Source organism: Zonotrichia leucophrys, chromosome 3, assembly GCF_028769735.1.
Source record: "Zonotrichia leucophrys gambelii isolate GWCS_2022_RI chromosome 3, RI_Zleu_2.0, whole genome shotgun sequence".
Classification (NCBI taxonomy): domain Eukaryota; kingdom Metazoa; phylum Chordata; class Aves; order Passeriformes; family Passerellidae; genus Zonotrichia; species Zonotrichia leucophrys.
Window position 1 is genome coordinate 111887835 of NC_088172.1, and position 17293 is coordinate 111905127.

Here is a 17293-nt window from a genome sequence, read left to right on the forward strand (position 1 = left end):
AATATTTCTGATTCCAGGCAGCCAAATATTTCTGGTTTTTATCTGACCAAACTCTCCACTGGGAATATTTGTAATTTTGGAATATTTCTGATTGGAATATTTTTAGGGAATATTTCTGATTCAGGCACCCAAATAACAGATTTCTGGTTTTATCGCACCAAACTCTCGCTGGATATTTCTAATTTGGGAATATTTGTAATTTGGAATCTTCTAATTTGGGAATATTTCTAATTTTGGGAATATTTTAATTTTGGGATGTTAATTGATTTCTAATTAGGGAAATATTTCTGATTTCAAGCAGCCAAATCAACAGAGTTTTCTGGTTCTTATCTGACCAAACTCTTCTGCTTAGGAATATTTTAATTTTGGAATATTTTGTAATTTCAGGACCCAAATTATTTGTTTTTTCTGGAAATACTCTCAATTTGGAATATTTGAATTTTGGGAACATTTCTCAATTTGGAATATTTCTGATTCCAGGCAGCCAAATAAACAAATTTCTGTTTTCATCTGACCAAACTCTTTGCTTGGAATATTTACTTTAATTTGAGAATATTTCTGAAATCAGAAAAATTTCTGATTTTAGGCAGCCAAATTTACCCAGTTCCTGTTTTCATCTGAGCAAACTCTCTGCTTGGGAATATTTCTCATTTTGGGAATATTTCTGATTTCAGGCACCCAAATAAACACAATTTCTGGTTCTTATCTGACCAAACTCTTTGCTAGGGAATATTTCTAATTTCTGGAATATTTCTAATTTCGGGAATATTTCTAATTTTGGGAATATTTCTGATTCCAGGCAGCCAAATATTTCTGGTTTTTATCTGACCAAACTCTCCACTTGGGAATATTTGTAATTTTGGGAATATTTCTACTTTTGGGAATATTTCTAATTAGGGAATATTTCTGATTTCAGGCACCCAAATAAACAGATTTTCTGGTTCTTATCGGACCAAACTCTCTGCTTGGGAATATTTCTAATTTTGGGAATATTTGTAATTTTGGGAATGCTTCTAATTTGGGAATATTTCTAATTTGGGAAATATTTCTGATTTCAAGCAGCCAAATCAACAGAGTTTCTGGTTCTTATCTGACCAAACTCTTTGCTTAGGAATATTTTTAATTTTTGGAATATTTCTGATTTCAGGCACCCAAATATTTCTGGTTTTTATCTGACCAAACTCTCCAATTTGGAATATTTTGAATTTTGGGAACATTTCTCATTTTGGCAATATTTCTGATTCCAGGCAGCCAAATAAACAAAATTTCTGCTTTTCACCTGACCAAACTCTTTGCTTGGGAATATTTCTACTTTTGGAAAATTAGAAATATTTCTGAAATCAGAAAAATTTCTGATTTTAGGCAGCCAAATTTACCCAGTTTCTGGTTTTCATCTGAGCAAACTCTCTGCTTGGGAATATTTCTACTTTTGGGAATATTTCTGATTTCAGGCACCCAAATAAACACAATTTCTGGTTCTTATCTGACCAAACTCTTTGCTAGGGAATATTTCTAATTTCTGGAATATTTCTAATTTTGGGAATATTTCTGATTCCAGGCAGCCAAATATTTCTGGTTTTTATCTGACCAAACTCTCCACTTGGGAATATTTGTAATTTTGGGGATATTTGTAATTTTGGGAATATTTCTGATTTGGGAATATTTCTAATTAGGGAATATTTCTGATTTCAGGCACCCAAATAAACAGAATTTCTGGTTCTTATCTGACCAAACTCTCTGCTAGGGAATATTTCTAATTTTGGGAATATTTCTAATTTTGGGAATATTTCTAATTTTGGGAATATTTCTGATTCCAGGCAGCCATGTGATGACTCAGCCTCTGTTTTAACTGCTTCAGAGCCAAAATGGGGATTTTTAAATGTCCCTCTGCACGCAGCTGGAAAATAGAAATTTGCTGTAAAACCCTCTGGAAATAAAGTTCTTTTAAATTTTATTTATTTATTTTATTTTTTAAAAATAATTTTAATTATTTATTTATTTTTATATTTTCTGTATATATATTTTCTATATTTATATTTCTAAATTTTATATTTTGTATTCCTTTAAATTTAATTATTTAAAATAATTTGCAGAAAATACCTAAGGAATGTAATTCCGAACAAATCTGACATTTTGGCCCAAAATCAGGCAATTAATCCCTAAAATATTTTATTTTCTGAATAAAGCAGGGCAGAGTTTGCTGTCAGGGCTCTCCCTGTGATAACTCAATTAAACCCAACAAATCAATCTCAGTTTCTTGAAAAAAAGCCCCAAAGCTGAAGGGCTGCAGGCTCTGGTTTCCTTCAGGAGAGGCTTTAAATCAGATTTTATACGGATGGAGGAGATGGAAAACCCCCAGGTACCATCAAAAACCCCCAAAACTGCTACAGACCAACAAAAATGACAAAAATCAGTTCAAACTCCAAAATTCCTCACTATAAAAACTTCCAACGACCAAAAATAAACTCATCAAACCCTGATCTTGATGTTGGTTTAAAAAACATCTTTGCACGTTGTGTAGGAGCCACACAGCCCAAAAACTCCAGGAAAAATCACCGAGAGTTGATGGAAATTCTGATTTCCCAGCAACACCCAATAAGGAATTATCCCAATAATTTGAATGTGGCAACAATTTTTTTTTTAATTTTTTAATAGGAACTTTGAGTTTTAATAGAGCTTTGAGTGAGGAACTCAACGAGGAGCTCAGTGAGGAATCTCCACTTCCACCCGGTTCAGTTCCCACACCAATAATTCCACACAGCACCTTTGGATGAGCACACGCGCACCTGTGACAAACAAAAGGAGGGAAAACTCCGCTCTCAGCACCTGCTTTGAGTGCAAAGAGACCCAAAAGGTCTCAACCCATGGCTCACATTCCAAGTGATTCCACTGCTCCAGATCCACCATCATCATGGACACCACCATCACCGTGCCCACCACCTCCATCCCTTCCAGAGGAGGACCACACAAAGAATTAATTTTCCCTCAAGCAAACCCAAATTTTCTACATTCCCTTTGTTCTCAGAATATTTTGCATGGACATGGACACCATGTCCACCAGCGTCTCCTTTGAGTGCAAAGAGCCCCAAAAGGTCTCAGCCCATGGCTCACATTCCAGGTGATTCCACTGCTCCAAATCCACCATCACCGTGCCCACCACCTCCATCCCTTCCAGAAGAGGACCACACAAAGAATTAATTTTCCCTCAAGCAAATCCAGATTTTCCACATTCCCTTTGTTCTCAGGATATTTTGCATGGCCATGGACACCATGTCCACCAGCGTCTGCTTTGAGTGCAAAGAGCCCCAAAAGGTCTCAGCCCATGGCTCACATTCCAGGTGATTCCACTGCTCCAAATCCACCAATCCACCACCTTCGCCCCTTCCAGAGAGGGAGTGCACAAAGAATCCATTCCTTCCCAAATAAATCCAAATTTTCTACATTTTCTTTGTTCTCAGGACACCTTTGCAGGTCTCACAGCACCTGCTTTGAGTGCAAAGAGACCCAAAAGATCTCTGGAATCAACCCATGGCTCACATTCCAGGTGATTCCACTGCTCCAAATCCACCATCATCATGGACACCACCATCATTGTGCCCACCACCTCCATCCTTTCCAGTAGGGGAACGCACAAAGAATCCATTTTTTCCCCCAAATAAATCCAAATTTTCTACATTCTCTTTGTTCTCAGGACACCTTTGCAGGTCTCACAGCATCTGCTTTGAGTGCAAAGAGCCCCAAAAGGTCTCAACCCATGGCTCACATTCCAAGTGATTCCACTGCTCCAAATCCACCATCATCATGGACACCACCATCATTGTGCCCACCACCTCCATCCCTTCCAGAGGGGGAGCACACAAAGAATTAATTTTCCCTCAAGCAAACCCAAATTTTCTACATTCTCTTTGTTCTCAGGATATTTTGCAGCATCTGCTTTGAGTGCAAAGAGCCCCAGAAGGTCCCAACCCACGGCTCACATTCCAGGTGATTCCACTGCTCCAAATCCACCATCACCATGCCCACCACCTCCATCCCTTCCAGAGGGGGAGTGCACAAAGAATCCATTTCTTCCCCAAACAAATCCAAATTTTCTACATTCTCTTTGTTCTCAGGACACCTTTGCAGGTCTCACAGCACCTGCTTTGAGTGGAAAGAGCCCCAGAAGGTCTCTGGAATCTGCCCATGGCTCACATTCCAGGTGATTCCACTGCTCCAAATCCACCATCACCGTGCCCACCACCTCCATCCCTTCCAGTAGGGGAACGCACAAAGAATCCATTTTTCCCCCAAATAAATCCAAATTTTCTACATTCACTTTGTTCTCAGGATACCTTTGCATGGACATGGACACCATGTCCACCAGCGTCTGCTTTGAGTGCAAAGAGCCCCAAAAGGTCTCAACCCATGGCTCACATTCCAGGTGATTCCACTGCTCCAAATCCACCATCATCATGGACACCACCATCACCATTCCCATCACCCCCACCCTTCTGGAGGGGGAGTGCACAAAGAATCCATTCCTTCCCAAATAAATCCAAATTTTCTACATTCTCTTTGTTCTCAGGACACCTTTGCAGGTCTCACAGCACCTGCTTTGAGTGGAAAGAGCCCCAAAAGGTCTCAGCCCATGGCTCACATTCCAGGTGATTCCACTGCTCCAGATCCACCATCATCATGGACACCACCATCACTGTGCCCACCACCTCCATCCCTTCCAGAAGAGGACCACACAAAGAATTAATTTTCCCTCAAGCAAACCCAAATTTTCTACATTCTCTTTGTTCTCAGGATATTTTGCAGCATCTGCTTTGAGTGCAAAGAGCCCCAAAAGGTCTCAGCCCATGGCTCACATTCCAAGTGATTCCACTGCTCCAAATCCACCATCATCGTGCCCACCACCTCCATCCCTTCCAGAGGAGGATCACACAAAGAATCCATTTTCCCTCAAAGAAATCCAGATTTTCTACATTCCCTTTGTTCTCAGGACACCTTTGCATGGACATGGACACCATGTCCACCAGCGTCTGCTTTGAGTGCAAAGAGCCCCAAAAGATCTCAACCCATGGCTCACGTTCTACTGCTCCAAATCCACCATCATCACGGACACCACCATCACCATGGACACCACCTCCATCCCTTCCAGTAGGGGAATGCACAAAGAATCCATTTTTTCCCCCAAATAAATCCAAATTTTCTACATTCTCTTTGCTCTCAGGACACCTTTGCAGGTCTCACAACATCTCCATTGAGTGCCAAGAGACCCAAAGGGTCTCAACCCATGGCTCACATTCCAAGTGATTCCACTGCTCCAAATCCACCATCATCATGGACACCACCATCACCGTGCCCACCACCTCCATCCCTTCCAGAGGGGGAACGCACAAAGAATCCATTTTTCCCCCAAATAAATCCAAATTTTCTACATTCTCTTTGTTCTCAGGATATTTTGCAGCATCTGCTTTGAGTGCAAAGAGCCCCAAAAGGTCTCAACCCATGGCTCACATTCCAGGTGATTCCACTGCTCCAGATCCACCATCATTGTGCCCACCACCTCCATCCCTTCTGGAGGGGGAGTGCACAAAGAATCCATTTTTCCCCCCAAATAAATCCAAATTTTCTACATTCTCTTTGTTCTCAGGATACCTTTGCAGGTCTCACAGCACCTGCTTTGAGTGCAAAGAGCCCCAAAAGGTTTCTGGAATCAAGCCATGGCTCAGATTCCAGGTGATTCCAGTGCTCCAAATCCACCATCATTGTGCCCACCACCTCCATCCCTTCCAGAAGAGGACCGCACAAAGAATTAATTTTCCCTCAAGCAAACCCAAATTTTCTACATTCCCTTTGTTCTCAGGGTACCTTTGCATGGCCATGGACACCATGTCCACCAGCATCTGCTTTGAGTGGAAAGAGCCCCAAAAGGTCTCAGCCCATGGCTCACATTCCAGGTGATTCCACTGCTCCAAATCCACCATCACTGTGCCCACCACCTCCATCCCTTCCAGAGGGGGAGCGCACAAAGAATCCATTTCTTCCCCCAAATAAATCCAAATTTTCTACATTCTCTTTGCTCTCAGGACACCTTTGCAGGTCTCACAGCACCTGCTTTGAGTGCAAAGAGCCCCAAAAGGTCTCAACCCATGGCTCACATTCCAGGTGATTCCACTGCTCCAAATCCACCATCACCATGCCCACCACCTCCATCCCTTCCAGTAGGGGGAGCGACAAAAGAATCCATTTGTCCCCAGACAAACCCCACTTTTACTTCTCTTTGTCTCAGGACACCTTTGCAGGTCTCACAGCATCTCCATTGAGTGCCAAGAGACCCAAAGGGTCTCAACCCATGGCTCACATTCCAAGTGATTCCACTGCTCCAAATCCATCATCATCATGGACACCACCATCACCGTGCCCACCACCTCCATCCCTTCCAGAAGAGGACCACACAAAGAATTAATTTTCCCCAATAAATCCAAATTTTCTACATTCCCTTTGTTCTCAGGATATTTTTGCAGCATCTGCTTTGAGTGCAAAGAGCCCCAAAGGTCTCAACCATGGCTCACATTCCAAGTGATTCCACTGCTCCAGATCCACATCACCATGGACACCACCTCCATCCTTCCAGAGAGGGAGTGCACAAAGAATTAATTTTCCCCAAATAAATCCAAATTTTCTACTTTTCTATGTTCTCAGGATACCTTTGCATGGACATGGACACATTCCGCCAGCACTCTTTGAGTGCCAAAGAGCCCCAAAGGTCTCAACCCATGGATCAACAATTCACTGCTCCAAATCCACCATCATCATGGACACCACCATCACCGTGCCCACCACCTCCATCCCTTCCAGAAGAGGACCGCACAAAGAATTAATTTTCCCTCAAGCAAACCCAAATTTTCTACATTCCCTTTGTTCTCAGGGTACCTTTGCACGACATGAACCATGTCACCGTCTGCTTTGAGTGGAAAGAGCCCCAAAAGGTCTCAACCCATGGCTCACATTCCAGGTGATTCCACTGCTCCAAATCCACCATCACCGTGCCCACCACCTCCATCCCTTCCAGAGGGAGCACACCAAGAATCTGTTTTCCCCCAAGCAAACCCAACTCTTGTACCTTCTCTTTGTTCTCAGGACACATTTCAGGTGTGAAAATGCAAAAAGGGACAACGGAAAGCCAAAAAAGAACGACGGAAAACCAAAAACGATGGCGGAAAACCAAAAAAGGACGGAAGGGTAAAAAAGGATGACAGAAAACCAAAAAGAATGGAAGCTAAAAGAGAGGAACAAAGCAAAAAAGTGCAGAAAGCCAAAAAAGGGCAACAGAAAACAAAAAGATGGTGGAAAGCCGAAAAAAGAACGACGAAGCAAAAGTGAAGAAACCAAAAACGATGGCGGAAAACCAAAAAAGGACGGAAGGGTAAAAAAGGATGACAGAAAACCAAAAAAGATGGTGGAAAGCGAAAAAAGAACGACAGAAAGGCAAAAAAAGGACAACGGAAAACAAAAGCGATGGTGGAAAACCAACGAAAGACGACAGAAAACCAAAAAAGATGGCGGAAAACCAAAATAGGATGACGGAAAACCAGAAAAGGATGGAAAGCTGAAAGAGGAGGACAGAAAGCCAAAAAATGTGGCGGAAAGCCAAAAAAGGGCGACAGAAAACCAAAAAAGATGGTGGAAAGCGAAAAAAGAACGACAGAAAGCCAAAAAAGGATGACAGAAAACCAAAAATGGTGGCGGAAAACCAAAAAAGGACGGAAAGCTAAAAAAGGATGGCAGAAAACCAAAAAAGATGGTGGAAAGCCAAAAAAGAATGACAGAAAACCAAAAAAAGGACAAAGGAAAACCAAAAGAGATGGTGGAAAACCAAAAAAAGACAACAGAAAACCAAAAACGATGGCAGAAAACCAAAAAGGAGACGAAGCAAAAAGGTGGAAAGCTAAAGAGGAGACAGAAAGCCAAAAAATGTGGGGAAACGCAAAAAAGGGCGACAGAAAACCAAAAAGATGGAGAAGCGAAAAAGAAACAAAAGCAAAAAAGGTGACAGAAAACCAAAAATGATGGCGGAAAACCAAAAAAGGCGAAAACGAAAGGTGCAGAAACCAAAAAAGATGGCGAAAAGCCAAAAAAGAATGACAGAAAACCAAAAAATGGACAAAGGAAAACCAAAAGAGATGGTGGAAAACAAAAAGAGACGACAAACAAAATATGGAGAAAACAAAAAGGGTGGAAGTAAAAAGGATGACAGAAAACCAAAAAAGATGGTGGAAAACCAAAAAGGAAAACAGAAAGGCAAAAAAAGACAAGGAAAACAAAAAAAAGACACAGAAAACCAAAAAAGTGGCGGAAAGCAAAAAAGAAGACAGAAGCAAAAAAGGAAACGAAACCAAAAACGATGGTGGAAAACCAAGAAAAACACATAAACAAAAGGTGGCGAAAACCAAAATAGATGACAGAAAACCCGAAATGCATGGAAAGCTGAAAGGAGACACAGACAAAATGTGGAAAGCCAAAAGGCGACAGAAAACCAAAGATGGGAAGCAAACATGGGAAAGCCAAACCAGGACAACAGAAAGCCAAACCAGGACAATGGAAAGCCAAACCAGGACAATGGAAAGCCAAACCAGGCCGATGCAAGGAAGGGTGGCCGCTGATCCGGGGCGCTGCTCACCTGGAAGGGACAGGGGATGTGGTACTCGCGGCAGCGCTCCTGGATCCACGTGGTCTCCCACACGCCCCGGTAGGCCTGCTCGTAGAAGTAGCAGCCGATGACCACCAGCAGGGGCACGAGGTAGAGCACGCTGAAGACGCCGATGCGGATCATGAACTTGACCAGCTTGTCCTGGTTCTCCTTCTCCAGCGGGATCTCGATGCGCACGCGGTTGAGGGAGATGATCCCGGCCAGCAGCAGGGACACGCCCACCACCACGTAGAGGCACAGCGGCGCCAGCACGAAGTAGCGCAGCGCGTCCACGTCGTAGAGCCCCACGAAGCACACGCCGCTGATGTTGTCGCCCTCGATCTTGTTCATGGCCAGCAGGATGATGGTGAGCGTGCCCGGGATGCCCCAGGCGCTGGCGTGGAACAGCAGCGCCTTCTTCTCGATGGCCTCGCTGCCCCACTTGGGCACGGCGGCCAGGAACCAGGTGATGGTGAGGATGACCCACCAGACGCTGCCGGCCATGGTGAAGAAGTAGAGCACCATGAAGAGCATGGTGCAGGCCTTGTTGTGCGAGCCCTGCGTCACCGTGGAGGCCTTGTACTGCGAGGGGCTGGAGGCGTTGCAGGCCACGCGGTCCTCCAGCAGGAAGCCGATGAAGAAGATGAGGGACACCATCATGTAGCAGACGGCGTAGAAGATGATGGGGCGCTCCGGGTAGCGGAAGCGCGTGACGTCGATGAGGAAGGTGAGGAAGGTGAACAGGGTGGCCGAGAGGCAGACGATGGAGATGACGCCGATGAAGTAGCGGGCGAAGGAGAGCTCCTCGCGGCGGAAGTACATGTTGGGGCACGGAGGGGAGCAGTCCCGCACCCTGAGGAAGGAGTAGCCCAGCTCGGGGTCGATTTTCAGCTCCCGGGGACACCAGAAGCCGTAATCCCTCTGCACGGCCATCGGCGCCTCCTCCGTGGGCTCGCCCGCCAGGTTGAGGTCAACCAGGCGAGGGTAGGGCTCGTCGCAGTCCGGGAACCTGGAAAGAGGAGCTTACAAGGAGTCTACTCACAATTTACAAGGACTGGGAGCCTCACTGCACACAGAACTCACAGAGTCACAGGTTGGAAGAGACCTCCAAGATCACTGAGTCCAACACCTCAACTGAACCCTGGCACCCAGTGCCACATCCAGGCCTTGTTAAACACACCCAGGGATGCTGACTCCATAAGCTCCTTGGGCAGAACATTCCAGAACTTCATCATTGTTTCAGTAAAAATCTTTTTCCCAATATCCAACCTATATTTCCCTTGGCACAGCTTCTGTCTCTGGTTCTGTCAGTGCTACCTGAGGAAAGAGCCCAGCCCCACCTGACCACGACCACCTTTCAGGGGCTTGTAGAGAGTGATGAGGTCACCCCTGAGTCTCCTTCTCTCCAGGCTCCCTCAGGGCTCCTCTCAGGGTTTGTGTTCCCAGCCCCTCTCCAGCCTCGCTGTCCCCTCTGGACACGCTCCAGGTCCTCAAGGTCCTTCCCAAGCGGAGGTGCCAGAACTGGACACGGCACTCCAGGCGTACAGGGCAAGGATGATCCCCCTGCTCCTGCTGGCCGCACCATTCCTGACACCAGAACCAGGATTTCTACGTGTGACTTCAGGCAAACCAACTGGAGCGAAACCAGACCATCCAAAAAATGGGGAATCCATCAAATTCTGCACTATTTCGTCACAAACACATCCCACAGTACCATGTTAAAACTTTAAAATAAGTTTAAAAATAAAACAGGTGAGGAGCCAATTTGAGCTTTAAGAATGAAGGTAAGGATGCAAAATCCATCCCAGGAAATCCAAAAATTCAAGCCCACGGCAGCAGGATTTTAAAAACATTTTAAAGCCTTTCCTAAGCAGCTGCACATCAGGCAGGGCACTGAGGTGGTGACACCAAAATTCCAACTAGCACTGCCACCAGTTTTAATAGATTAAAACTATTATGATGAAGATATTTGTGTAGCTGACACCAGCATTAATAAATGGAGTTATGATGAAGATATTTGTGTAGTTGACACCAGCATGAATAAATGGAATTATGATGAAGATATTTGTGTAGCCGACACCAGCATGAATAAATGGAATGATGATGAAGATATTTGTGTAGCTGACACCAGCATTAAAAAATGGAATGATGATGAAGGTATTTGAGCAGTTGACACCAGCATTAGTAAATAGAATGATGATGAAGATGCTTGTGTAAATAATGCTCTGAGATGAAGCTGTTTGTGTAGTTGACAGCAGCATTAATAAATGGAATGATGATGGAGGTGTTTGTGTAAATAAAGCTCTGAGATGAAGATATTTGTGTATTTGACACCAGCATTAATAAATGGAATGATGATGGAGATATTTGTGTAGTTGACGGCAGCATTAATAAATGGAATGATGATGGAGATATTTGTGTAAATAAAGCTCTGACTTTATTTACTATAGGAGGTTCAGGACTGTTGGAGTTTCGAAGGAGAGATTGGAGCAATCCCAGTAACTCAGAAACATCCTCTGACTTATTTAACTAAAATAATTCAAATTGTTTTTCATTCTCTCCAATCCAACTGGAAACTATTTCTTCCTGTTCCTGCTCCTCAGTTTCACTAACTCTTGGAGTCACAAAAAACAATAAAGCATGAAGATCCTGTTTTTAATTCCATGCATGCTCTGTCTCAAACAGCTTGGAACGCCACTGGATCATTTTTCCATAAATTTATTTGTGCAGTGTAAAGCTGAGCGCAGCTGTTTGCAGCTCAGCAAGGGCCAACAGCTTTGAGACTTCCCCCTCATCAAACCCAGCCAGTTTTCAGCTGATCTCCTGGGCAGGAACAGGAACTCATGTCCCACCTCAGGAAAGGCTGCTGGCAAACGGGAAGCAAAACATCCCCGCGTGTGACGGAAAACGTTTAAAACACCTGCTTTTAATGGGCCATAAAACTCCTGGATGGCAGTAATTTTATCCTGAAATAAAAAAAATTTAAAAAGTGTTTTTCCCACCTGGTGCACTCCATATCCTCGGGCCAGGAGACGCCGAACATCTCCATGAGCTTGGAGCACTCGCTGTGGGCGCGCTGGCACAGGCGGCGGCAGGGCAGCGTCACCCGCCCGTACTCCATGCACACCGGCGCGTACAGCGCGCACAGGAACGGCCGGAAATCCCGCGAGCACTCCAGGTTCACCATGGGGTGGAAGGGCTGGCACGAAAAAGAAAAAAAAAAGAGAGAGGATTCAGTAGCTGAAAGCAGAACTTTGGTGGAATATTTTGCTTTTGCCTCATCGCGACCGTAACTGCGACCGCGACCTTCTGGCTGGATGGAACTCGGTGGTTTAGGAAGAGAGAGGACAATGAAAATATTCCCAAGGGACATTTATGTCCTCCACCTGAAGGGCTGGCAAGGAAAATTTAATAAAAAAGAAGAATTCAGTAGCTGCAAGCAGCACTTTGGTGGAATATTTTGCTTCTGTCTCATCATGACCGTAACCGTGATGGCTGTTGGGAGAAATGATCATCAGGACAGAACTCAGGGGTTTTACCAAGACAGGGGACCATGGGGACAATGAAAATATTCCCAAGGGACATTTATATCTTCCGTCTGAAGGGCTGGCAAGGCAAATAAAACATAAGAACTCAGTAGCTGCAAGCAGCACTTTGGTGGAAGATTTCACTTTTGTCTCATCGCAACCATAACCGCCACCACAACCTTCTGGCTGGATGGAACTTGGGGATTTTAGGAAGACAGGGGACCATGGGGACAATGAAAATATTCCCAAGGGACATTTATATCTTCCATCTGAAGGGCTGGCAAGAAAAATTATAAATAAAGGAGAATTCAGAGCTGCAAGCAGCACTTTGGTGGAAGATTTTGCTTTTGCCTCATCGCAACCGTAACCGCGACCTTCTGGCTGGCTGGAACTCGGGGGTTTTAGGAAGAGGGGGTTTCATTTAGGAAAATGAAAATATTCCCCAGGGATATTTATGTCCTCCACCTGAAGGGCTGGCAAGGAAAATTTAATAAAAAAGAAGAATTCAGTAGCTGCAAGCAGCACTTTGGTGGAATATTTTGCTTCTGTCTCATCATGACCGTAACCGCGATGGCTGTTGGGAGAAATGATCATTGGGATGGAACTCGGGGCTTTTAGGAAAACAGAGGACAAGGAAAAATATTCCCAAGGGATATTTAGGTCCTTCATCTGAAGGGCTGGCAAGAAAAATTATAAAGGAGAATTCAGAGCTGCAAGCAGCACTTTGGTGGAAGATTTTGGTTTTGTCTCATCACCACCATAACCACGACCGCGACCTTCTGGCTGGATGGAACTCAGGGGTTTTAGGAAGACAGGGGACCATGGGGACAATGAAAATATTCCCAAACGCTATTTATGTCCTCCATCCAAAGGGCTGGCAAGGAAAATACAAAAAAAAAAGGAGCTGCAAGCAGCACTTTGGTGGAATATTTTGCTTTTGTCTCTATGTGACCTTCTGGCTGTTGGGAGAAATGATCATCGGGACGGAACTCAGGGGTTTTAGGAAGAAAGATGACAATGAAAATATTCCCAAGGGACATTTATATCTTCTATCTGAAAGGCTGGCAAGGAAAATAAAACATAACAATTCAGTAGCTGCAAGCAGCATTTTGGTGGAATATTTTGCTTTTGTTTCATCACCACCATAACCACCACCGCGACCTTCTGGCTGGATGGAACTCAGGGGTTTTAGGAAGAAAGATGACAATGAAAATATTCCCAAGGGACATTTATATCTTCCATCTGGCAAGAAAAATTTTTAAAAAGGAGAATTCAGAGCTGCAAGCAGCACTTTGGTGGAATATTTTGCTTTTGCCTCATCGCAACCGTAACCGCGATGGCTGTTGGGAGAAATGATCACCAGGACAGAACTCAGGGGTTTTACGAAGACAGGGGACCATGGGGACAATGAAAATATTCCCAAGGGACATTTATATCTTCTATCTGAAAGGCTGGCAAGGAAAATAAAACATAACAATTCAGTAGCTGCAAGCAGCATTTTGGTGGAATATTTCACTTTTGTCTCATCGCGACCATAACCGCAACCGCGACCTTGTGGCTGGATGGAACTTGGGGGTTTTAGGAAGACAGGGGACCATGGGGACAATGAAAATATTCCCAAGGGACATTTATATCTTCCATCTGAAGGGCTGGCAAGAAAAATTATAAATAAAGGAGAATTCAGAGCTGCAAGCAGCACTTTGGTGGAATATTTTGCTTTTGTCTCTATGTGACCTTCTGGCTGTTGGTGGAAATGACCATCAGGATGGAACATGGGGCATGAAAATATTCCCATTTTTGTCCTCCATCTGCATCAAAACCAGAGGGAATTGGATGGATGAATCCCCCTGGGGGTGGATTTCAGTTCTCTCATGAAGGTGGATGTGTCTCTCATTCCCGGCCCTCACGTTATTGTCACCACGTTTCTCTCCACAGAGAAAAGCAAGGCACAACTTCCCAAGAAATTTCTGGGATTCACATTCTCTGAACCTCAGAGAAAGACAAAACAATTCAGTTTAGATGTAATGTAATACAGTATAGGATAATATAGTATAATAAAGTAATTAATTAGCCTTCTGATAAGATGGAATCCTCCTCATCATTTCACCCAGACATCAGGCAAAAACATCACCCACACGTTATCCCAGTTATTTAAATTCCCACACAGCCATGGAGCTTCCAGGGCTGTAATCACAGGGAAGTCACAACCAAGATGTCATTTCTTGCCTAAGCACCAGAAAGCACCCTGAAATCACACAAAAATAAAAAAATTCTAAATAAATAACCGGTGTCTCGTGCTCCTGCAGTGCTTTATGGCAGGTTTGGGTGTCAGTGAGAGCGACACTCCTTGGAAGCTCTGAGAGAAAATCTGTCAGAGTTAGGGAAATCCAGCTGGTCTGGAGCATTCCTGAAGGATAAAGAAGGAAAAATGAAGAGGAAAGGGATTTATGTCTGAGAGAAGCTGGTGTGTGGTGATAATCCACGTCACTGTCCAGTGTGGGTTCACTCTGCTCTTGGGTTTTGTGGTTTGTCCTCAAAACTCCCCAAGAATTAATCAATGTTTTATTCCAAATCTCCGTGGCACCCACCACCATCCAAAGCCTCACCATCCCTCTGGATATCAAAGTAAAATCAATAATATTCCTGGGAGAGTGGAATTAGCACTTCCAATTCTGGAATAAAACAAACCCCAGACTGGAAAAACCTCTCCTGATTTATATTTCAAATCACAGCTCAAAGGGAAAAAGCGGTTTCATCAGCAGCTTCATTCTACACAGATTTTTTAGCAAAAAACCCCTTTATTTGTAGAGCAGGGTTTTCCCCACAGCCCAGCAGGATTAAGGAGCAGGAATTGTAATCCTTGGAATTTGCAGCACAATAACAGAAGCACAAATGAACCCACCAGATATAAATACACGTAAATCCTAAATCCTGTTACGAGTGCAGCTGAATGAGGAGGAGCTGCAGAAAGATTAAATCCTCAAGCAGCAATTTCCTGAGAAGTGTTTTAAACCAGTTCAGCATTTTCTTTTGCCAAACTATGGAGCAGAACGGATCTAACAGGAAAAAGGAGGCCAATTCCTGTGAGCAGAGAATACTGGGAATTATAAGGAAAAGTTTCACTTCTGCTTCACCACCTCTCAATCCTTCCCAGAAGTCTCCTTCCCTCTGCAAAAGGAAATTTTGAGAATACAAGACACAACCCTGCTATGGTTTTAATGTGTTTTTTTTTTTAAAAACATCATTATTATTTCCCAAATTGATTAAATTCCCTTAATTTCTCAAACTGAAATTCAGCAATAACTTGCAGGAAGAGCAGGAAGAGCCTCCAGAGTTATGAACCAGGAAAAGGCAGCAGCAGTTTGGGAAATATTTACATTTACAGGCTCAGGTTACTCAAGGAACTCCTTGTGTTTGGTGTACTGAAGTACTTCAGGTTTATTTTTATTTATTTATTTGTGACTATTCATTGTCTACAGCAGAGTTAAATCATTGTTTGGCCACATGGATCCAAGAAATTGATTCCAGAGAGTTCCAACACCTGCCTGGAAAAGCTGCAGGTAAAAGTCTTCACTTGATTGAAAGGGAAAATAAAAATAAAACAAGAATTCCACTTCTATTCCAGTAAACTCAAATTTTAACTTCTCTTCAAAAAGCCTTGAAAATGCAAAAATTAAGCCACAACTTTATGAAAAAGGAGTTTCTGTTTTCATGCCTCTCCCAATCCCAAGGTTTTGCAGCGTTATCAACCAGGAAAAGGCAGCAGCAGTTGGGAAATATTTACATTTACAGGCTCAGGTTACTCAAGGAACTCCTTGTGTTTGGCTGCACGTGTACTTCAGATTTATCTTTATTTATGTATTTATTGGTATTTATTTCTGTATTTTAATTTATGTATTTATTTATGTATTTATTTGTATTTATTGTCTACATCGTTTGGCCACATGGATCCAAGAAATTGATTCCAGAGAGTTCCAACACCTGCCTGGAAAAGCTGCAGGTAAAAGATTTTACTTGATGGGAAGGGAAAATAAAACAAAAACTTCACTTTTATTCCAGTAAACTGGAATTTTAGCTTCCCTTCTCTTCAAAAAGCCTTGAAAATGAGAAAATTAAGCTACAGCTTTATGAAAAGGGAGTTTCTGTTTTCACGCCTGCCCCAATCCCAAGGTTTTGCAGCGTTATCAACCAGGAAAAGGCAGCAGCAGTTGGGAAATATTTACATTTACAGGCTCAGGTTACTCAAGGAACTCCTTCTGTTTGGCTGCACATGTACTTCAGATTTATTTATTATTTATGTATTTATTTGTATTTATTTCTGTATTTTAATTTATGTATTTATTTATGTATTTATTTGTATTTATTGTCTACATCGTTTGGCCACATGGATCCAAGAAATGGATTCCAGGGAGTTCCAACACCTGCCTGGAAAAGCTGCAGGTAAAAGATTTTACTTGATGGGAAGGGAAAATAAAACAAAAACTTCACTTTTATTCCATTAACTGGAATTTTAGCTTCCCTTCTTTACAAAAAGCCTTGAAAATGAGAAAATTAAGCTACAACTTTATGAAAAAGGAGTTCCTGTTTTCATGCCTGCCCCAGTCCCAAGGTTTTGCCTCCTGCCACTGCAAGTTTTCACAGACCTACTCCTAAATTCCAAATTCTCCTGACAATTCCTCCCCTGCTTTGCTCTGATACACCTCCCACTCCATAAAGACGTTCCCAAAGTTCCTTTTTTCCCGGATATTTTGCTTTTGTTAAAAGATGTGTTTGGTTTTGGTGGAGCTGCAGAGCCTGGAGCGTTCAGGGAGAGACCTCCGAGCACCTCAAGGTGCAACCACAGCTCCAGGGAAGGGCCGGGAGAGGAGGAAACTGCCCCGAGCTGTGCCAGGGGAGCTCCAGGATGGAATTCCGAGGGAATTTCCTGATGGAAAAGCTGTGGAACATCAGAATGGGCAGCCCAGGGAGCTCGGGAGGTGTCCAAGGAACAACACCCACAGCTCTGGGCTGGGGACAAGGAGAGGATCCCAAAAATCCTTTCCGGCCTAAACAATCCATGAATCCTTCAAAACTCGGGAATTTTGAAGTG

At 43.5% G+C, this 17293-nt stretch overlaps 1 protein-coding gene across 4 annotated transcripts in view; it reads right to left on the reverse strand.

Moving 5' to 3' along the window:
- Window positions 1-17293, reverse strand: part of FZD3 (frizzled class receptor 3) — a 98619-nt gene that overhangs the window by 31867 nt on the left and 49459 nt on the right. For all 4 annotated transcript variants that reach the window (XR_010439710.1, XM_064709978.1, XM_064709979.1 and 1 more), the window contains exons 2-3: window positions 11680-11876; window positions 8669-9686 (exon numbers count right to left, since the gene is read on the reverse strand). Coding sequence is in view for 3 of the 4 variants with exons in the window: in XM_064709978.1 (XP_064566048.1) it covers window positions 8669-9686; window positions 11680-11876 (1215 nt within the window). In the remaining variant the exon portion in view is untranslated. The remainder of the gene's footprint in view (window positions 1-8668; window positions 9687-11679; window positions 11877-17293) is intronic.